This window comes from Culicoides brevitarsis, chromosome 2, assembly GCF_036172545.1.
Source record: "Culicoides brevitarsis isolate CSIRO-B50_1 chromosome 2, AGI_CSIRO_Cbre_v1, whole genome shotgun sequence".
Taxonomy (NCBI): Eukaryota; Metazoa; Arthropoda; class Insecta; order Diptera; family Ceratopogonidae; genus Culicoides; species Culicoides brevitarsis.
Window position 1 is genome coordinate 3,500,803 of NC_087086.1, and position 24,067 is coordinate 3,524,869.

Below are 24,067 nucleotides of genomic sequence, written 5' to 3' on the forward strand. Positions count from 1 at the left end.
ATTAATTTTTGGTTATTAATTGTCTTAATGAAAAGTGATGTTCAAATTTGGGGCTCAATTTTTTTTTTCTTTGAAAAATTTTATTTAAAAAAAAAATAATTTAAATTCATTAAATAATTTCGTAAAATTAAATAAATAAAAATTAAATAATATAAATTAAAAAAAAGATATTTTATATTAATAAAAAATTATTTTTTTAAAATTTATTTTTTTTATAATTTTTACACAATTTAATTTAATTAAATTATTTAATTTAAAATTTAATTTTTAAACGAAAAATATAATAAAATTTAATAAAATTAAATGAATTAAAATTAATTTAATTAATTAAATAAATATTTTAATTTTTTTTAATTAAATTTATACGATTTTTTTTTTAATTATATTTTTTATCAATTTTAATTTTTATTTTAAATAATTAATTATAAAATTAACAAAGGGCCAAAAAATAAAAAAAAAATTATTTCCCATCCCTGCCCAAAATATTTATTTATAGATCCTATAAGATATAGTCCGCTATTTTTTGTTTATCTCGCATTCGTCTATAGGAAAAATACCGAAAACAAAGTCAACTAATTACAAAAAAAAAGTGATAAATATACGCATACAGTAAAGCACCGCAGAGCAAAAAAAAAACAATCATGGACAATGGATATACGAAAGTATCGGTATTTTGTCAGTATACATTCGACATTTAAACAGCTGTTGACTCGTCAAGCACATTTGAATGAATATGAAAAAAAAAGTGTTTAAAAAAATCGCTCGGGTTTCTCCGCATATGGCACGTACACGGCTGAAGGTGCAATACTGTACAAGCGCGCGCGCCTCTAGCTGGAGGTGATAGCACAAAACACGTCACAAACACATTGTATATTAGGGTACGCGAATTTTTTCCTCGCTAACAATCGTCAGTCTTTATGTAACTGTCATAGAGTTATCGCAAAAATTTTTGTCGTGTTGTACCCGATTTGGAGTTATCATTATCAACAGCTTAAATTATGATGTGTTTAGAAAAAGTGTCGCGTTTAAACGGATGAACTCAAGTGTTAAATTACAAATAACGTTTTAAAAAGTTTTTTTTTTGTGAAAAAAAAGTAACGGATTTAATTGAGAATTGATCTTGAGTTAAATTTATGAATAAATAATTACAACTCAATCAAAAAAAAAATAAATTAAGTGTTGATCGATACTTGAAGCAATTATTTTTATGATAAAATTAAATTCAATCGTTTCTCACGTAACAAACATTCGCAGAAACGATCATAAGTCACGGTCATCCTAACGCGAAGCAAATCCACAGTCGGAAGCAAATGCAATCAAGCGCGATCTTGCTCAGTGGTTTTGCTTGTTTTGCTCTTGTACTTGATTATTTTGGACCAAAAGCAGTGATTTACTGTTAATATTTAGTTGAAATGACAGTTCCTTATACGCGAGAAGTCCCCAATGGCAGCAGCTTTGGAGTGTTTTGGAAAATCCTTTGGATGTAAGTCTCGGAATTTTTTTTCATTTCATTTTAATTATCATGGAAATTGTCTTGTTTTAATGGATTTTATTAGATGGAGAGGCAGTGTGTATAAAATGATATGGAGAGAATTGATATTTTACTTGACAATTTATTATGCAATTCACTGGCTGTACATTTACAAATTCGATGAAGAGCAAAAGGCGTAAGTGTTTTTAACTTTTTTCACAATGTAATAAGTTTCGATGCGAAATTTGGGTTTGAGAATGTCTGTCTGTTTATCGTTTCGTTAATTTTTTTTTATTAATTTTCATAGATTTTAATATTTTTAATTATTTTTTTTTTTCTAAATTTCAATTAAATTTGAGATTTTGTGAAAAAAAATCATAATTAAAAGTATTTTTAATTCTAATTTGGGCAAAAGAGCTTCAAATATATTCATAATATGATTTTTTCGAATTAAAAATTAAAATAATTTTTTGTAAATTTTCGAATTTAATTTTTATTTTAATTTAATTTTTTAAAATTAATAATAATAAATCAATTTTGAGCACGTTTTTAAAACTTAATTAATTATTTAAATTATTATTATTTATTTTGTTTATTTTTTTTTGTAAATTGAATTCATAAAAAGTATTTTATTTTTCTTGAAATATTTTATTTATTATATTTAAAATTTTATTTTTTATTTAAATATTTTTATTATTTATTTATTAAATTATTTTTTAAAATATTTTTACTTTTAAGATTTATTAAATATGAAATTATTTTTTAAAATTATTTTTTTTATTCGATTTCATAATTTTTTTACTTTTCTTTAAAAAAAATAGAAAAAAAATTAACCCAAAAAAATTTTAAATTAAATAATTTAATTCTAATTAAATTTATTTATTTATTTATTTTTTTTTTTATTTTGTTAATTGAATTCATTATTTTTTTTATTTTTCTTAAAAAATTAAAAAAAAAATAATAATTTAAATATTTAATTAATTAATTAAATAATCATTTTTTTTTTCAAATCATAATTTAAAATAATTGTTTATTAAATTCAATTATTTTTTATTTATTGAATAATAATTTAAAAAAATAAATTTTTAAAAAAATTATAAAAAAATATTAATTTGAATGTTTAATTAAAATTAAGTTAATTAATTAAAATGATTAAAATTTAATTACAATTTTTAAAAATTATTATTTTTTAATTTAAAAAATTTTAATTTCAGTTCTTGAAAAAAAAATTTTTTCTTCAATTTTTTTTTTTAATTAAAAATGCGCTTATGTCATTTTTCTTCCTTCCGAACAAGACAAAGCATAATAAATTTTAAACTTTTTTTTTCGTAAATAATAATAATAGCACATTGAAAACACTTGTCTCGCTTTACGTCGGGTGCAGTATTGAATATTAATTTGATAATTTTTATGATAACGATAAACGATTAACAACGAAGTTCACCTTACCTTAAGTCGCCTTGCTTAACCAAGTATTTTGCGTATAAAGACATAAATAGCGAAAAAAATTAAAGGTTACTTGTCTAATCCTTGATTAAATCTTCCGTTTACTTTACTTTACATGAACTTGTCTCTTTGCCGTTGGATTGATCATTGATAAATGTTGTACGTGCGTCGATTTGCAGTTCGTTCGATGATCTTCGCGACTACATAAAAGACAACAATGGCAGTATACCGCTTTCGTTCGTCTTGGGATTCTACGTTACGCTCGTCGTCAATCGTTGGTGGAGTCAATTTCGATTACTTCCGTGGCCGGATACTTTGGCGCTTTTTATTTCAGCAGCAATTCCGGGAAATGTAAGAATTTTTTTTTTTTTTTTGAATTTTTAAAAAAAATTTTTTTTTTTTTTCGTTCAAGGACGAAGTTGGTCGACTGATGCGTCGTAATGTCGTTCGTTACATGATGCTTTCTTATGTCATCACGTTGCGCATGATTTCGCTTCGAGTGAAAAAACGCTTTCCGGATTGGCAACATCTCGTGGATGCCGGTTTTATGCACGAAAGTGAGAAGAAAATTTTTGAACTCATGGATTTGCGACATCCGATGTCGAAATATTGGATGCCTTTGGTTTGGGCAACAAATATCATCAATCGAGCACGGAAGGAAGAACTGATAAAGTCAGATCAACTTGTGCAAACGTTACTTACGGAGCTGAGTGACATTCGTGTGAGGTTGAGCGGCTTGCATGGATTCGATTTTGTGTGTGTTCCGTTGGTTTATACGCAAGTTGTGACCTTAGCGCTTTATAGTTACTTCGGATGTGCGTTATTGGGCACGCCAAAAGGATACGATTTTTATTTTCCGATTTTCACGGTGCTGCAGGTAAGAGAAAAATTTGTTAAAAATTATTTTTTATTTAAAAAATTTCATTTTTTGATCATAAAACATGAGCTTGAAAATTTTTTGAGAATAGAATGGTTAAAAATTTTTATCAAAATATTAAATTTTTGACTCAAATAATTGAATTTTGAACATTATTGATTTATTTTAATGCTGAAAATATTTAGATATTGCCTTTAAAAATTTTTAAATATTTTACAAAATTTATTTTGAATCATTTTAAATATTTTTGAAAAAATTTATTTTTTTAAATAATTTTTTTTTTAATTTTTATAATTAAATTATTTTTTATTTATTTTTATTTTATTTATATTATTTATTAAAAATTCTTTTTTTTTATTTAAAATTTTAAAAATTAAAAAAAAATATTTTTTATTAAAAAATTTAAATTAATTAATATTAATAAATACTTATATCAATATTAATACTAAATATTTAATTAGGTATTTTTAAAAAAAATGTAGCTTCTCAAAAACAAAATAAATCAAAATTAAAAAAAAAATAAATCAAAAGCTTTGAAAAAAAAATAAAAATTTTGAAAGTAAAAAAAACCTTTAAAAATTATAATTTTGAATAAAACAATTTTTAATTTTTTTATAATTTTTTAATAAATAATTTTTTTTTTTTCAAATTTTAAATTTTGAACTATTTAAAGACCTTAAAATTTATAAATTTTTATTTTAAAAAACAGTTTTTGTTCGAAAAATTAAATTTTTTTTCTCATCTTAATGGAAATTTTTATAAATTTTTAACCAAAATTTACCTTTTCAACAGTTCTGCTTCTACGTTGGTTGGCTAAAAGTCGCTGAAGTGCTCATCAATCCATGGGGCGAAGACGATGACGATATCGAGCTCAATTGGTTCATTGATCGTCACATAAAAGCAGCTTACATGATTGTCGATGAAATGCACGAAGAGCATCCTGAACTCTTAAAGGATCAATTTTGGGAGGAAGTTGTTCCAAGAAATCTTCCTTACACAATCGCATCTCAAGCAAGTCGTCGTTTCCAACCAAGAGGCTCCGCTGAAGATTACAAAGTCAAGGATAACGAAGCTTTGTACGCAAATATCAACATTGGGAACAAAAATAAAATCAAGGAAGACATTTACGGAGATTATGTAAGAAAATTTTTTTTTAAATTAAATTTTTCATCAAATTTTTAATTTTTAGGAACTTGTGAAGAAAAAAAATTGGTTCTCTCGTCAATTAAATCGCATGGGCTCAACTCGCAGCTTCCGTTCGTTTTATTCACGAGGCAGCGGATCAGAAGCTTATCAAAAACATCAACCTGACACCCGAATTAGCATGCCAAATCCCGCGAAATATTCTCCCGCCAAAAGTTCCATCTACGAAAGGATCATGCGACGTCCCCGTTCTCCGGATAAAAACTCACAAATTTCCGATATTTCGACGTTTGAACGAAAACCCGCGAAATTACCGCCTCCCGGATACGACAATCCCCTAATTGGTCGTCTCGTGTTGACTCCCGTGAATGAATTGAGTTTACCCACAACTCCTGCCTTGAATCGCCTTCAACTTCCCGGCAACACAAATTCACTTGTGCTCGTTTCGCGCCAAAATAGCAGCCCAACGACGCTCGTTTATCAAGCAGCAACGGAAAAATCGCCGCCATTGATGAAAGACAGTCAAACCAATACGGGAATTGTAACGTCGAGTGTTCGATCTGAAGCTTCCTCGTCGTCGTCAACAGCGTCGTCAGCAACGCACGGAAGTGCAAACATCAACAACGACGAAGACGACGACGATGGCAAAGAGAAACGAGAAGTCTTTGTGTAAAAATGCTGTAACCTAGTTAGAGAATAACTTGTGATAGTTAAATAAGTTTTTTTTTTTGTTACAAATTCCAACTCCATTTATGAATTATTATTATTTATTTGCAATACAATCGAAAAATATTTCACTCCCGCTAACTTTTTATTGTGAATAAATTTTCTACGAATAAAATTTGAATAAAATCGGGCTTTTACTTTCTGCCATTGCCTTTTATGTTATTCTATTTTACTCCAATTAGCACCGACAAAACCGATTGTCTCTCTTATTCTCTGTGTTAGATGCAATTCATGCCGCGCGCGTTTTCCCGATATGGGCGCAAAATTATGCTCAATTTGTGAGTGTGAACGAAATCATGAATTCATTAAAAAATTTATTTTAATTCCATTACGCGGAAAAATCGGCTTAGCTGTGAAATTTTTTATATTGAAATAATTTTTTTATTGAATTTTTAATTTTTTTTTTTAATTAATTAATAATTTTTTTTAATTTTAATAAATTTTTAATTTTTTTTAAATTTCATTTTTTTTTCAAGAATTGCTAAAAGGAAAAATTAATTATTATTAAATTAATTAAATAATAATTTTAAAAAATTGAGAAAAAACGAGAAAAGTGAAAAATTATTAAATAAAAAAATTTTTGTTTGTGATGAATTAGCGAAAACGCGATTTTCAAATTTTATAACGGTAAGTTTTTGAATTGACAATTTCGATTTTTTTTTTATTTGTTTATACTTTAATAAAACAATTTTATTCCGTTAAATTTCGATTTTTTTTTACTTTTTTTTTACGGATTTTCATATCTTTCAAATTTATGATCAATAAGACAATCATATCAAATTTTTTTGATGAATTTCAAGCTTCAGAATTATCAAAATAACTTTCAAAATAAAAATTCTATATTTTTTGAAATTTTTCAAAAATTAATTTTTAGCTTAGAATAATTTTAAATTATCAAATCTCAAAGTAGAACAACATCTACGGGTCCATATAAGCAACTTTGTATAAAAACCCCGTTCACAATCTTTTCATAAATCGGCTCAATATCGAACGGTGACAAACTCGACACTCGATAAAATTAATTCACGAACAAAAATCCAGCTGAACATCATTTCATGTCTCAATCAATTAAAATTAATGCAAAATTCTTCGCTCGATCGCTCTTTAGAACCTACTTTCCAATATGTGTGTCTTTTATGCACATTTCATGTAACATTCGGAATAAAAATATAATAAGTGACGAATCATGTTCCATTTTTATTTGCCTCTCGCAAAGTTCTTTATGTATAAATAATGCAGCAAAAATATAAAAAAAAATACAATAAACATGCGTGTAAAACTGCGAGGCATTTGCAATAAAATACAAAAAAAAATATAAATAAATGCATTAGCCATCCGTTGAGCTCAGCTGCTTTTCTGCGCAAGGATTAAGATTAAAAATAAATATTTTTCTCTTTTTTCAGGGGCGTAAGTGGCATCCTGGGGAGCAAAGTTCTTCAAAAAATACAATTCAAAAAAGAAAATTTTTAGGTAATTAAAAATTCAATTTAAATTTATTTTTCAGTTAATCTAAACCAAGCATTAATTTTTTTTTTTTTTATTTTTTTATTTAAAAAATTTTTTTTAATTATTTTTTTATTGAAACCACCGAAAGCATTTAAAATTTTTTTTATTTAAAAATATTTTTTTAAATTTTTTAAATTATTTTTTAATCCAAATCCAAACCAAGCATTTAAAACCTTTTTTTAATTTTTCTTTTTATTTAAAAATATTTTTTTATTTTTTTTTTATTTAAAATTATTTTTTATTTTTTTTTTTTAATTATTTTTTAATCATAACCAAGCATTTAAAAATATTTTTTTTTATTTAAAAAATTTTTTTTTTTATTTAAAAATATTTTTATAAATTATTTTTAATCCAAACCAAGCATTTAACAATATTTTTTAATCCAAATCGAGCATAAAACCTTAAAACAAAAGTACGTCACTGTTACATTTTATAAATTCATTACGTCTGTTATTGATTTATTGAATATATCGCGCGCATATCATGAATCAAACATGACGATATTGTCCGAGGTGTCAATCATAACACAACGACATCTCGTTTCGCGAGTCATTCGCAAGTTCAGATGACTTTTACGACGACCTGCAATAAAATAATTGATTAATTACTATGATATGACGCCTTGACGCAACATTCACACACATGCAGAACTTTACCGTTTACTTGCAAAAGAGCTAGATTCACGGGAAAAACTGCACGAACGATGATTAATTCATAAAATAATGTGCTGATGAGATATTATGGCATCAAATGTCATTAGACTGCCATGAATAATTACTGCATCGATTTATTAAAAAAACATAGAAACAGAGAGGAAAAAATCGTGAATCACAGTCCATTGAACTCGCAATCGCAGGTAAAGCTCTTAATTACTCCGCTGAACATTCAAGTTGAATCGTGTCATATATCACGAAAAAAGGGCTGATCATCATCTTTCTCGCAGGCCGCATTACAATTCCATCAAGAGGAATAAAGAAAAAAATAGAAAAAGATCTTCATCACGAACCGTCCTTCATCTATTCTAATAAGCATGAGAAATTTTTAGAGTTGCGAGCAGCGAGACACGGGCGAACAACGAGTCAAGTAAAGACGGACAATGCTCGGATAATTAATTTGTTACGGGAATCTGTTTCAGCTACCAGTATTTGAAAAGAGAACGACAGCACAGCGGAGTAATTCCCTTTCCAAATCGGGGAGATTTGAATAATGTTGGATCGCGTTATGTTGATGGCGAGTTTTTTTTGATTTTTTGAGTCCCTCATGGAAATATTTTTTTAAACGAGATTTTGTCTTATTTTTCTGAATATTAATTTCAAATCTAAAACATTTTATTAAAAATAATTTTTTAAAATTTTATTTATGGAAATTTTTAAACTTAAAATTGTGAAAAAATCTTCGATTGAAAATTCTAATTAATTTTATTTTATTTTATAAAATTAATTATTTTAAATATTAATTAATTAAATTCTATTTAATAATTATTTTTGAACCTACAAATTTTTATTTTTTTTAATTTGATTTAAATGATTTTTTTTTTGAAAATAAATCTGAATTTTAATATTTGGAAAATAATTAAAAATTTTTATTCAATTTTGAATTTAAAAAAATTAATAAATTTTATATCATAAAATTTTTTGAAAAATTTTAAATTAAATAAAATTTTCAAAAAATTAATTTAAATTTTAAATAAATAATTTAATAAATTATAACCAACCATATAATTAAAAAAATATTTAAAAGAAATTTTAATTAATTTAATTTAATTCAATTAATTTTTATTTAATTTATTAAATATTTTTAAATATTTTTTTACCATATGAATTTTTTAATTTAAATTAAATTGATTATTTATTATAATTAATAATATTAATTAATTAAAGAAAATAATTTTAGAAAATTATGTAATTTAATTTTTAATTTCAAATTTTATTTATTTATTTAAAAAATTATATTGAACCATATAAATTTTTATTAGTTTTCAAAAATTTTGATTTAAATAAAATTTTAATTTTTGGAAGATCAATTTAATTTTTATTTTAATTTAATTTTTTTAGTCATATTTTTTTAAATAAATTAAATTAATTTATTTATATTTTTAATTAATTTAAATTAAATAATTAAAATTATTTTAATAAATTAATTTATTTAAGAAAAAAAATAAAATTTAAACATATTTTAATTTTATAAAAATGAAATTGATAAATTAATTTAAAAAAAAATAAATTAAATTTCCAAGAGGGTCTCAGCAAATCAATTCAACGCTCTTTAATGTTTCAATATCTCGAGCAACAACACATGAACAAATAAGAGAAAAAAATATTAAAAATTAATCTCAAACGAGTGCGTTCTAAAAATCTGAACAAATATCACGCTGCGATATTTAAGAAGATATTTATACAAGATTTTTTTTCCTTCACATCTTCTTCATGCTACGCAACTACTTAAATATCTGTATCAACATTATTAGAGTTTGAACCAAATCAAGTCGATTCGTTCATGTTTTTAATTGCTATTCCAATACACCCGCGTGCGTCGTCGTCTTGTTCTGCGGCACAAATGATCCGTTTTATTTTTCTGGTTCACTTATGATTTATGTAGCGAAGCTTCTTTTACAACCACGTGAAATCAGATTTTTTTTTCTCTCTCTTCTCGTCTGATATTTAAATTAAGTGCTGTTGGCTACTGTTAAATAAATCTTAGAGAGGTAAAATATTCGTTTGGCGCTGTGCTACCAACATTTTTTTTATCGTGTAATCCGTTTTTTACGATTATTTTTCTAACATTGTAACGAATTGTCTGCCAAAATTGGAGTTAAATTGGATTTGAGTGAATAATTAATTCATAAAACTTTGAATCTAGACGATTACATAAATAAATTTGAATTTTTTATCCTTTCTCCTCGCGAGTTTTCGATTCAAATGCGAGCCGCCAACGAGCAAGACAATAGAAACAGTAGCCATTGGCGAATTAGGTGGCCCATATTTCAACTGCACTGACATTAGAATAACGAAAAGAAAATCTCGATCTCAAGACGAATATTGGAATATTTGTAAAAATGTCTTGAATGGTACAGACAATTTGAATGGTAAAATGCACCGGAAGCAAAAGTCAAATATGTCGTTATTGTTCGAGTTTTTTCTGCTTGCGTTCGTTCTGTGCAAAATTTGAATGTAAATTAAATGAGATGAAGAAACAAAGGGAATTATTGCAATTTTTTGTTGGTCCGATGATGGTTTTTTTTTCGTGTTCGTTGTCTTTGGATTATTGAATGGAATACAATGTTGAATTGGAATTGAATGAATGGGACAGCAAGATGGCTGATCAGGTGATTCAAAAAAAAAAATTGTGCGGGTTTTTACGTGAATTTATTGATTTTCGACTTTAAAAGATTTTGAATCGAAAAAAAAATTAATAAAAATTGACTTTATATGTTTTTGTTTAAAAATAACTTAAAAATAAAATTTAATTACTTAAAGAAATCTAAAATTAAAATTTTATGTCAAAACTGAAAGTTAGATTTAATTAAAATTAAATAATTAAAAAAAAAATATTTTTAGAAAATTAATTTAATTTTTAATTTAAAATTTATTTTAATTTAAAATATTTTTTTTTTAAATTTTATTAAATTTATTTTTTATTTAAAAATAATATTATTTTTTAAATTATTCACCTAAAATTATTAAAATTTAATTTTTTATATTTTAATTTATTAGGTATTATTTAATTTGAAAAACATTTTACTTTACATTAATTTAAATTATTTTAATTTTTTTAGCTCCAAATTAAAATCCATTAAGTTAAATGTTTTTTTAATTTAAAAAAAATTAATTTTTTTAAAAATATTTTTTGATTAAAAACTTTGAATTTTGATTTGTATTTTTTTTTATTTGAAAAACATTTTTTTCTTTTTTTTTACTTAACATTATTAAAAATATTTAAAATTAATTAAAATTATTTTATTTTTTTTTTAATTATTTTTTAGTTTAATTTTTTTTTCATTTTTTTTTTATTTGAAAAACATTTTTTTCTTTTTTTTGCTTAACACTATTAAAAAAAAATATTTAAAACTAATTATAATTATTTTAAAATTATTTTTCAGTTTAATTTTTTTAAATTTTTTTAAAATAAAAATAAAAATTAAATAAATTTTTTAAAAATTAAACTTTATATTTTTTTTAATATTTTAAACAATTTTAAATCCGTTCTTTATTATTTTATCTTTAAAAACGATCAATTTTTCACTTTTTTATAAATATTCCCAATCAAATGCGCAATTTAAATATTAACTACACACAAAAAATGATCGATTAATTAAATGTCAGTTGCTTTATACGTTCATACTTATTTTGCATATTTTCTCATGGTAATCGACAAAAATCTAAAATAATGTAAAAATGTTAAAATTTATTTGATTTTCTGCATATTTGGAATGCCGAATTAGACACCTGGCAAAATTTTAGCCACACGACTCGCAACCTCATAAACCTGTCTTTGAGTGTTTTGTTGTTTACTCGGCGGCGGCAAGTTACCTAAATAATAAAATAAAAAAAAAATCGAGATAAAAATAAAAAGTTTTGATTTATTTTTCATTTAGCGCGCAACGCATGAAATAAAGAAGAAATAATGCTGTCGCTCCTGATTTACTACCATTTTTGAGCCGTAACGTGTCTCTATCCGCTGTTTATTGAAAAATAAATATACAATTTTTTTTTTGCAACAAGTGTCATAAATTTGCAAGTATCATGTTAAATTTTATGATTGGAAACCTATTCGAGATCGATAGACATGCAGAGCGGCGTTGTTGTTTTGAAAATTTGCGGTGCGCGAAATGAAGAAGATGATGAGGTGTTACATAGCGCACATATTTATATGGAGTTAGAGTAAAATGTATATGATTTTTATGATGGTACAAAACACAGGGAACTCGTTATCCAGAAGATTTATTTAAATGCGCTCTCACTCGACAGCGACACATCGATCGAAGTTGTCTATGAATTGGGGGAAATTTATGTTTCGCAGTTAGAAAAATTTTTTAAGAGTTTATTTTTTAAAGAAAAAAATAATTTTTTAATGAAAACTCAAGATTTTTTAATTAAATTTGAAATAAAAAAAAAATTAACGGTCGAATTTTTAAAATGACAGATTAAAATTTTTTATGAAAAATATTATTTTTTTTCTCAAAATTGTAACAAGATGAAAAAGAAATTATTTTTATTGCCTCCAAATTTAATAAAAATTTTTATTTACCTAACAGAAATTTAAAAAAAAAATGACTAATTAATTTTTTTTTTAAATATTTTTTCTTTGCTCCGAGGTAATACAAAGTTTTATTTTTTTATTAATAAATTTAATTTTTAAAAACATTTCTTATTTTCAAATTTCGAAATTTTTGTTCAGAAATTATTTTCCTTTAGTTAAATTATTTAAAAAAATATATTTTTGGTTAGATTTAATTCTTAAAATATTAATTTTTCTAAATATTTGATTTTTTTCATTTTTTTTTTAAATATTTTTAAAATTTATAAAAATTTAATTTTAATTTACGAAATTTTTATTTAACGGAAAAAATTTTTGAATTGACAAATGTCAAAATTTAACAATTTTTTCAAATTTTAATTAGATTCAAAGGATTTTTGATCAGGAAATATTCATGTATTATTAAATTTGTAATTTTTTACTTTCTAAAAGTAAAAAAAAAAGTTTTTGAAAAATTAAACGAAAAAAAATTAATTTAAATTAATTAATTATTTTTTAAAATTTAAATTAAATGATTAAATAAAATAATTAATTAAATAATTAAAAAATATTTAATTTAAAAAAATAAAATAATTAATTAAATAAAATTAAATTAAATGAAAAAATATTTTCTGGATAAAAAATTTAAAAAAAAATATTTCTCGGAATAATTATAAGTTTTCGTTAACAAATTTCTCACAATCTTGTCATCATCGGACGAGGATATGATCCGTTAACTTTTATTTATTTTTTCTTCTCTTCACAACTCGCAAGTAATAAATACAGTTATACAATATTATGAATGCTAAATAAACATGCGTTACAACACTTTATTAGCTAATTTACGTACTATTTGTGTGATTTATTAGTTGTTGGCGTCAATTCAATGCAATTGCTCGTGAATATGGATTATGGACCCAATAACTTAACTTTTAACTATTTCTCGGGAAGTGAAGGCGATATTATTCAAAAAACTCGCGACAGACTGAAAAAAAAGAATATTTTATTTATTTTTAATTAATCACTGTTGTTCTTTAATTAATTAGTTTCGTGCATATTTAATTCGTTGTTAAATTGGAGCGACTTACAGAAAAAATGTTGTGCGACAAGTACATTACTTTATCGTGAAAACGCAAAAAATTGACCATGAGGATGGAAATTCTTGAGAGGAATAAAAAATTATTTTTTTTAATGAAATTCACTTTTTTTATTTTAATTCAAGATTTGAGGATTCTAAAGTCGATTTGAGGTAATTTACAAGACATAAGTTGCTGGAAGTCCCGCATAATAAGCAGAATAAGGAGATGCCAAGTAAGGAGAAGCGACGTAGGGTGAAGCAACGTAAGCAGCTGGAGCAGCGGCAACAACTGGAGCAGCTACAGCATGATTGACAACTTGAGCGCTGTAACTTGTGGCAACAGGAACAACGGGAGCTGCGGCGAGAATATCGGGCTTAGCAGCTGGTTTGGCGTAAGTTGAACTGAAAACTGCCAAAACGACGAGGAGGAAGGACTGAAATTAAAAAAAAATATTTTTTTGAAATTTTTAAAATAATTAAATAATTTAATTTAATTATTTTTTTTTTAAATTAAATATTTTTTTAATTAATTAATTTTAAAAATAAAATAAACAAATAATTAAAAAATCAAAAAAATTAAGATTAAATATTTTTTAAATATTTTATTTAAAAAATATTATTTTTTATTTTTTTTTTAATTTATATTTTAAAAAATAATTTTTCAATAATTAATTAATAATTAATTAATAATTTTATTTTTTAAATAAAATATTTTTTTTAATTAAAAATTTTAAAAAATAATTAAAAAATATTTAAATCAAATATTTTTTTTTAATATTTTAATAAAAAAATAATATTTTATTATCTATTTTTTTAAATCTATTTTTTAATTAGTTAAATTAATTTTTTTCAAAAAAAATAATTTATTCAATTCTTACCAAAATTTTTGATGCCATTTTAATTTTTTTAAATTTTTTAATTGTTTTGTTATCAAAGAACAAGCTGTAACTGATACTTTAAAACAAAAATCGCCCGTCTTTTATATTCAAATTCAACATTACTTTTGAAGACGTCTTGAATACTAATCAGTTCTCAATGTTCAATAAATTCATAAAAATTAAAAGTAAAGTACGCATGACCCTCGCACACTTTTTTTTCAAGCAAAATAAAATTTTATTACTCGAGGTGACTTCTTTCCCATTAATTTGATTCCCAATGCGAATAATTAATGTATCTCTCATTTTAATATAAACAAATTGAATATTTAACATATAGATGATTAATAAACTCATAAAAACCAGAACAGCAAATAAATATCGAGTTTTTATTTTTTGTATAATTTTTTTTTTTGTTGAATGTGTCACCTATCTCGTCGTTGATTTTTTTTTTCGAACATATAAATACTCACCTAGATCTGTCATTATTATCTATTTTCACCGACAACTTATTTAGAGAATCAGACCATAACTAACAGTTTCTCTCTCTCCTCGTGTAATTTTTTTGTATTGAACAAAAAATCGTCACACATGTTTGTGTCAGAAATTATTAAATTTGTTAAGTAGGCTCAGTTGGAACAATATTTGATTTTAAATTAAAACACAAATATTTTTTTTATTATTAAAATTTTTTTCTTTATTTATTTTTTTCAATATCATTTTTTTATTTATTTTTTTTTTTATATTAAAAATGAATTACAATCCGCCTTAATTTACTATATGAGCTTAAAGATAAAACTTATTTACTAACATAAATTTTTACTTATTACTAAATTATTTATTTCTAACGTTATTGGGGTGTGCAGTACATTTTTTTATGTTTTTTTTATAATTATTTTATTTTATGATATTTTTTTATTATTATTACAAATAATTTGTAATAATATTACAATAAAACATATAAATTACGATAAAAACTAATCATTCCTTGAAAATAATGTATAATATAATTATTAATTATTAAGATGTATAAAAATATAGGTAAGTACTTTTTTTATTATATTACAATCAATCGATCATTTTTTATTTGTTATTATCTATTTATCGTTTTTTTATTCGTATATCATTACTTTTGTATATAAATACATTATTATTATTATTATTTAGTACAATGTTATATTTTTTTTTAATACAAACAATATAATCTTGTTTAATATTTTGTTAACCCTTTTCTGTGTCTGTGTACTTAAATCTATCAGTTATTAAATATTTTGTGCATTCATTTATAAATAATAATATAATAATTATTTTTTATTAGGTTGTTGTTGTTGTTGTACAATGTAATAATCTAACATTAATATCAATATCTTAAACTTACATTTTTTTTATTAAACATATTTAAGTAAGTAATATTTGTAACTGTTTATTTTTTTTTAATGTTACAAGAAATTTTTATGATGACTAGATACTGAATATTTAATAATATTAATATAATTTTTGATGTGTAAGTGAATGATCTATAACTTTCTAAATATTTAATTTCAAATAAAAAAAAATTCTGTCTAATTCACTTCAATTACGCACAAAATGCTTACATTAACAATTTAATTTATTCACTTTTTGCTTTTTTTTTTTGATCCACATGAGGTCTAATTTTTTTATGATAATGTTTTATTAAATTATTCTTCATACATCATTGATTTAATCTGCTATGATAAATAATTTGTATATTTTTTGTGGGTCCACGTTCTAAATTATTATTTTAAAATTTACATTGAATATTCATGTCAATTCAATTGGATGTCAATTATGATGGGTAAGTCATTTATTATACATTTTTTTAATGTATATGATTTTTTTTTAATATAAAAATATATATTGAACGTATTTATTTACAAGTCAATAGATCATATATAAAATATTATCACTTACTTAAATTTGGTTACACAAATAAAATATCATATTGGAAATATCTGGGACGGAATGTCATTTGATAAAGTGCATAAATATTATTTATTTATATATATTTACAAGTTGTATAAAAATTTCAGTTCAATCATGCATAAATTATAATTTTTTTATACAAGTTAAGTTATACTTGTAATTAGAGTAGGCACTTGTGGTTGCCAAAACTTTTGTATTTTTATTAATTTTATAAAGATTTGTATGTTTAATAAGATATATTAGTTCAGAGATGTCACTGACAATGACCACAAAGTATTAAAAAAATATTAATTTCAATATATATATGATGATGATACAATTATATATGTTCAATACATGAACAGAACATGACAAAGTTATTATTAATCTTTTAAGTGCACAAAATGTAAAATAAAATGAGACACTTTGAAAGTGTTGTCAATATATATAACATATACAAAAATATATGAAGAATAAAAAAAATTTTTTTTTTGATAAGATCTGATTGCTTTATTTCTTTTTTTCTTAACAACATATATAATATACAACAAGTTCGTATTGACAGGTCTGTCTAGACAATTTCATGTCATTTCATTTAATTTTGTTTCTTCCTTCGATCCTCGTATGTACGAAGTAACATATAGAAAATGAGAGAGAGTAAAGTTACTACTTAAAATTGATATGATATGATTAACTGTCACTTGTTTATTTTATTATTAATGTAAAAATGTGGGGAATTTGATGTAATCGGGCAACAAATCAAACGAAAAAAATTTTACAAGTCTGCTGTGATATATGATGAAAAATGATTAATTGCAACAGGAAACTGCTTTGATGTGACAAATTTTTGTCACTCGTTTCGTGTCAAAAAAATAAAAATAAAAATATATAAAAAATATATATTTATATTAATTTTAAATTGAGATGTAAATAAAATAAAACGATAATGCACACCGACAAGCCGACAAAAAAAAATAAAAAATAAATTTATAAACGGTAACAGGTTCATTAACTTTAAACTAGAATAAATTTAAAGAAAATAATATTATTAAAAAAATCTATATGTTACAGTTCAGCAATAAAATTCGAAAATTGATTAAAATATTGAAAAAATTTCGATTCTGAGCGACATCGAGCCATATAAAGATTAAAAAGAAATCTGGTTTTATGTCAAAATATACGGTAAGACACATTTGGGGGTCTCCGCATCAATATTCATATATTTTCGGTGCTTATGGATTTTTATTTTTAATTGATCTTTATTTTTTTGTGACACGAGTAAATAAGAAAAAAAGCAAAAATTTATAAATATTCATATGATGATGTGTGAGATGAAATGTTGTGTGTTAAAAAAAAAGTTTTTTTTCCCTTTTAACATTTTTTTTCTCTTCGTTGCCTTCGTTGTTCGTTGGTTGTCTTTGTTAAGTCAGATTAAAAATCAAATCATTTCATTTTTTTTTTTACATTTCCATAAGCATTAATTTTGTCTTGCTTGAAATGTGTCATCGTGCGTCAGTTTGTCAGTCAAGTAAATGTATTTATCGATGATGATGATGATGATGGTGAGTGATCGTAAGATAAAGAATTTTATTCATGAGTTTAATATTAAAATTGTAATAAAATATTTTTTTGTCATTAAACTCATGATAATATAATAAAATAATAAAAATGTAACAAAATTTCGGAGATTAACGGTTTTTCAACATTCAATTGTGTGTTTTGAAAAAAATATTAATAAAAAATAAAACAATTAAAAAAATGTTAATAATAATGATGAAAAATATTTTTAAAAAATTAATAATTTTTTTATATATTTTTAATGATAATGATAATAATGATAATGAGTGCATAAGTAAAAATTGTGTAAATTTCAATAATAATAATAAAAAATCAATGATAATAAAAGTTAAAAACAAGTGCATGATCAAACGTGTAATTGTAAAAAAAATGTATAAACATAAAAATTAACATTGTTGGTGAAGGGAAGATATTAAACATTGTTAAAAAGTATATTTTTAGTACTGGTGGGTTTTTAAATGTATATAATTATATCTTGCGTTTAATATAATAATAATGATATAACTATTAAAAATAATAATAATCATATAATAATAATAGATTAGTTAAAAAAACGTAACACTAACAATAAATATTATATTAATAGTAATAAAAAATAATGTTTGTCGTTAATATTAATAATATCCGCAAAAATTTGGTGTGTCTCTTGTTTGAATTTTTACAAAAAAGTCAAATTCAGTTACTTATCGGTCGAGATCCCTGTGAATCATCGTCTGAGCCTTCTGAACCGCTGGATCGGAATGAACCGGAAAGACATTTCGCGCAGTAACCTTGACGGAGTTCGTTTGATGAGGCAAGATATTGACTTCCGCAACGAACGCATTCTTCTTGAGGATCGCCTGTAAATAAAATTTTAAAGAAAATTTTATTAACTTTTGATTTTTTTTTTTAATTTTATTTATAATTAAATATATTTTTTTTATTGTTTAATAATAAAAAATATTAAAATATTTTTTATATTTAAAATACAAAAAAACAATTTTTTAAAATTTAAAAAAATTTTATTTTATTAAATTTATTAAATAAATCTTAAGTTTATTAAAATATTAATATTTTATTTAGCAATATAAAAAAATTATATAGCAATATAAAAAAGAAATTCAATATTATTTTTTAAAATTGTATGAAAATTCAATATAAATTATTCTAAATTATAAAAATTTAACAAAATACTATTTAAAAAAAAAGTAATTTTTAATTTTATTCTTTTATTAAAAAAATTTAATTTATATTTTTTTTTAAATAAAAAAATGTAAATTTAATTTTTTAATTAATTATTTTTTATAAGTTAAGTTATATAAATCAAGAAAAATTATTTAGATAAAAAAATTTAATAAAAATTAAAAAAAATTTAACTAAAAAAAAATATTTTTTTAAATAAAAATGAACCTCAATATTAATTTTTAATGAATTTTAATTAAAAAAAAAATATTAACAAATATTTAAATAAAAAATAATATTCAATAAACATTTGAATATTCATTATTTAAAAAAGAACATTAGTAACGACTAATTAACAATAAAAAAATTACCTTCGTGCGTTTTCATGTGAGCCCTCAGATTACATGCTAACGCGAACTTTTTGTTACACAATTCGCAGGCGTGTGGCTTATCACCTGAAATGATACAAGAAAAAAATATTCATCATTAGCACTACTATTACCATTTATTATTATTATAAATAATAAACAATTCAATTGTTCTCATTTTAGCTTTTAGAAACTTTCTGAGAAATCAATCTTCGTTCATTCAATCGTAAATGATCCATAATTTACATCTCACAATCTTCTCTCACTCATCATCAAATTGGTTCAAATTATTCAAAAAAAATATAAACAAACAACTTCTCGTGCACCATCATCATTATTATTATCATTCATTACTTTACCTGAATAAAGTACGGAAAATATGAGATTTAATTTAATTTCATTACAAAAAATAGCTTTAGCGAGGCAGAAAATAGCCAATAATTAATTTTATCTTTATTACAGAATTTACAACTGATGCTCGGATTTAAATTTCTCTCTGGCATTACTTCTGAAGTAGCAGACAGTATTTAAATTTATTTCAATTATTTATTCTTGTTTCGCATGAAAAACACGCGGATATTCAGCCAAGTTGAGATTTTTATCGCAAAAATTTTCATTCATTTAAAAAAAACTAATTTTCTAAAAAGAAAAAAAAATTATTCATTCATTCAATGATTGAACACAGGTGTAACAAACAAGTAAAACACATGTCAACTCGAGACACGAGAAGAGATGCGAGAAAAGTTATTCAAAGAATCTTTTGATTGATTTTAAGGTATTTCCTTCGAATTACTTATTCATTTCACGTTTTATATTGGTACTTCATTAATTGCTTAAACAGGCTCTGCACTGATCGTCTGCCATTATAAATAATAATAATAAACATTATTATTATACAACAACGTTACATTTTGTGTAGAAAAACGCTGAATTGATTAAAAAACCAGCAGAAGACAGAAGAAATGGTAATTAGGTGCTAAAATTTTTATCAATTGGAATTCTGGAAGTTGATTTTTTGCGCTCTTTTTATTATTATTTGGCGAGACACTAATTAGTTGCCAAGCAGTTGACGAGGCAAGTTTTGTCTTGAGCGCCGCCCGAGTTGCGAGAATTTGAATTTTAAACAAGTTAATCAAAAAAAAAGTCTTCGTAGAGAAGAAATAATAAAAAAACAGAGGAGAGAAACAGATTTTTCATCGTTTTCAATTAAATACAGCTTCGAGCAATGATTATTCATTTTACAGAAGCAGATCACCTGCTAAGTTGTTTAGTTCAGTGATTTGTTATTTTATTGACGTTGAATTACTTAAAAATTCAAAAATTGATTTTTAAACATTTTTTTGTTCTTTGAAAATATTCGTTCAATAAATTAAATAAAAATTTAAAAAAAAATTAGATCGCTTACTTTGAGATTTTTTCGTTAGAGGGCGCTTCAAATTGATCTTTATGATCTAAAATTATTTTTTTTTCTAATTTTTATTAACATAAAAAATTATTTTTAAACCTTAAAATATATTTTTTTAATTTTTTAAAAATTTCTTTAACAATTTTTTTTGCCGTTAGAGGGCGCTTTAATTTGATTTTTAATATCTGAAACAATTTAATTTTTAATTTTAACATCAAAAAGAATGTTTAAAACCTTACAAAATTTGTTTTAAAAATTTTTTCCAAATTTTTTCTTTTTTTTATAATTTATTTTTAAAATATTTTACCGTTAGAGGGCGCTTTCAAATTAAATTTTAAAATTTAAAATAATTTTATTTTGATCTTCAACAATAAAAAATTAAATTTTAAACCTCAAAATATATTTTTTTTAATTTTCTCAAAATTTATTTTAAAAAAAATTGCCGTCAGAGGGCGCTTTATTTTTAATTTATGTATTTTGCAAAAATCTTTTCAGCTTAAAATCAATAAAATGTCGATTTCTGTGAGGCTCACAATATTTCGACTCATCGCGGAAACGCCTGACAGTCAATTCCTTCGATATTTACAACAAAAAAAAAATATAAATTTGCATAATTGATCGTTTCTTCTCCTCGATCCAAGTCAAAGTCAACTACACACACGAAAAAAAAACGATGTGCAGCATTTACATTTCCCTGACGAGCCTAATTATGAAAATGATTCGTCGTTTGTTTGCCATTGGCATTTATCTACCATTTTTGATCTTATTTGCAAATGTACTTCTTCTTTTCGTACAACGACGACGAAGAGCAAAACGAAAAAAAAAACGACTGATGGGAGATTTATTGAAGATCATTATAAAGACATCAATGCACACTGGGGACATGACGACGACGACGATGCTGGCTTAATGGATTCAATTTGCATGAATTCGTTGCATTTGAATTTTGTGTCGTCCCAAACAGCGAGCCGAGTAATGGAATCAATAAGTCACGAAACGTTGATCATCATCATAAATTTTGTTACAAATAATTTTTTTTTGTTGTGTCGTCTCTCACGGTCGTCGCTCGGCTCATTTCAAATTCACTCAATATATTCAATTACTGTCTCAATTGTGGTGCATTACGCATAAAGACACACAGAGCGAGTAATAAAGGGATAAAGTAATAAATTGGGACATATCGCATCAAAAAAGTTGCTTCGAAGAGACTCTCGAGAGAAACGTATATAAAAGACGATAATCACGAACAATCAATCGATGTTCCTCTCTTGTTACATTGCAAGGTAGCAACATATTCGTCATGCATGTGAAACATAATTAAATTAATGATTGAATTTATTTTACATTTTATGTGTATTTCTCTCGCTCTCTACTTTTTTTGCTGCCTTGTTCTGCGTCTTGCTTGTTGTATATCATAAATAAATAATAAATAAATATAGATTAATAGGAGACGACGACTTTCTGGGAGGCCAATCATTTCATAACTTTTCGGAACAACCTACACGAGAATCGAATTTGATCAAAAACAAAGAGAGTTCACTCAACTCTTGGATGATTTTTCGTTTTGTGCAAAGTCATGAAATGCTTACCGAAATTCTATTCAGGTAGTAGAGATCAATTTACACTTCGAAGCCTTTTGTTTACTTTTCATCAATAAAAGTTATTGTAACAAATTTGAATGAATGGATCGTTTTTTGGAAATTTTTTTTATTCGGTTATTTGATGATGAAGTTGTTTAATTTTTTTAATGAATGAATGAGCTCAGCACGAAATTTTCTTTCATATCAAAATGTGCTAAAAAAAATTAAGATTTATTTAAAATAAAATTAATGGAAAACTTAAATTTTAATTTTTTATGAAACGCCCTCTAACGGCAAAATTTTCACATTAATGTTCAAAACAAAATTTTGAAGATAAAAAAAAATATTTTTTTAAAAAAACGAAAATTTTATCTAAGATATTTTTTTTTTGTTTAGAATTTTTTATTTAAAAAAAGTAAATCTTATGTTCAATTTAGATAAAAAAAAATTAATATAAAGCGCCCTCTTGTGTTAAAATTTTAAAATGAACAATTTAAATTCGATTTTAATAAATTTTGCAATATTTTCTTAGATATTATAAATTTTTTCAAATATTGTAAAACTTTTAATTTTTTATAAAGCGCCCTCTAACGGCAAAAATTTCACATTAATGTTAAAAATAAAATTTTTAAGAAATGAAAATATCAATAAAAAAAATTTATCTAAAATTATAAATAATAAACCTTTAAATCACAAAAATAAATATAGAGCGCCCTCTTTTGCATAAATAATAAAAAAAGATCTTGAAAAATATATAAAGCGCCTTCTTGTGTTAAAATGTTCTAACGATCTACGGATTTTAACAAAATTTCGAATCGATCTTAGATCTGTAGATCTTAAAATTATTTTTGAAGCGCCCTCTGACGGAGAAATCTTAAAATGAAGGATCTTAAATACGATTTCAAAAAAATTTTAAAATATTTTTTTTTCCAAATTTTTTTTTATACATTTTAAATTCTTAAAATTGTATTTAAAGCGCCATCTGTTGGAAAAATATTTTTAAATATATTTTAATTTTTTTTTAATTTTTTTCCGTTAAAATGAATGCAAATTCTCCATTAGTTCCGCGCCATTCTACAAAACCTCCTCAAAAGGGCAAAATTTTTGCATATCATACAAAACATTGTAAAAGCAAAATAAAATGCTTTTCTTTCATTACTCAACATTACACTCAAGAAGTCTCTCTCTCTCTCTTGATCAATGGATGGCGGCGGCAATACAGCACACAACAAGTTGATGACTGCTTGAAGAAAGCACTTTGTTGGTTCAAAAACCAAACAAAATCCTATTATTTTATTATTATTTTTACATAAACACTCGTGAATATCGAACTGATTGGCCGGTATTCGTCTTTGATCTGTCGCTGAGTGTGCATTGTTATTTTTTTTTTCATCTCTTTCTCGCTTCTCCGCTGACCAACAATAGAAAATGTGCTTGCTCATAAAAACTAGAAGCATTTAAGAAGCTCTATTAGGTAGTTGTAGGCTCCGATGTTTGTATTGTTATTGTTGTTATTATTCTCCGCTCCGATTTGAATAGTCATCGTTCGTTCTTCTCGATCAACAATCATGCGATGATTCAACAATCTCGCTGCATTCCAAAGTTCTTTTCAGCTATTTATTCAAAAAAAAAACTAAGTTTCATCGTTTCGCAATCAAACTCGGCATGCGGCATGCGAAAAAAAGGCGATCGCAG

The 24,067-nt window shown here is 23.8% G+C and overlaps 2 protein-coding genes across 2 annotated transcripts in view; one reads left to right on the forward strand and one right to left on the reverse strand.

Moving 5' to 3' along the window:
• Positions 1-1,412: 1,412 nt before the first annotated feature.
• Positions 1,413-5,610, forward strand: LOC134832658 (bestrophin-4-like). The gene is made up of 6 exons (XM_063846762.1): positions 1,413-1,483; positions 1,557-1,667; positions 3,097-3,268; positions 3,330-3,794; positions 4,587-4,931; positions 4,984-5,610. Exons 1-6 carry the CDS (start codon positions 1,413-1,415, stop codon positions 5,608-5,610), a joined length of 1,791 nt encoding a protein of 596 aa, XP_063702832.1.
• A 12,891-nt stretch (positions 5,611-18,501) lies between these two features.
• The window catches only part of LOC134831947 (zinc finger protein 227-like), a 49,967-nt gene continuing 44,401 nt past the window's right edge, over positions 18,502-24,067 (reverse strand). The window contains exons 7-8 of the mRNA XM_063845791.1: positions 19,391-19,474; positions 18,502-18,697 (exon numbers count right to left, since the gene is read on the reverse strand). Of these exons, the coding sequence (XP_063701861.1) occupies positions 18,534-18,697; positions 19,391-19,474 (248 nt within the window). The 3' untranslated portion in view covers positions 18,502-18,533. The remainder of the gene's footprint in view (positions 18,698-19,390; positions 19,475-24,067) is intronic.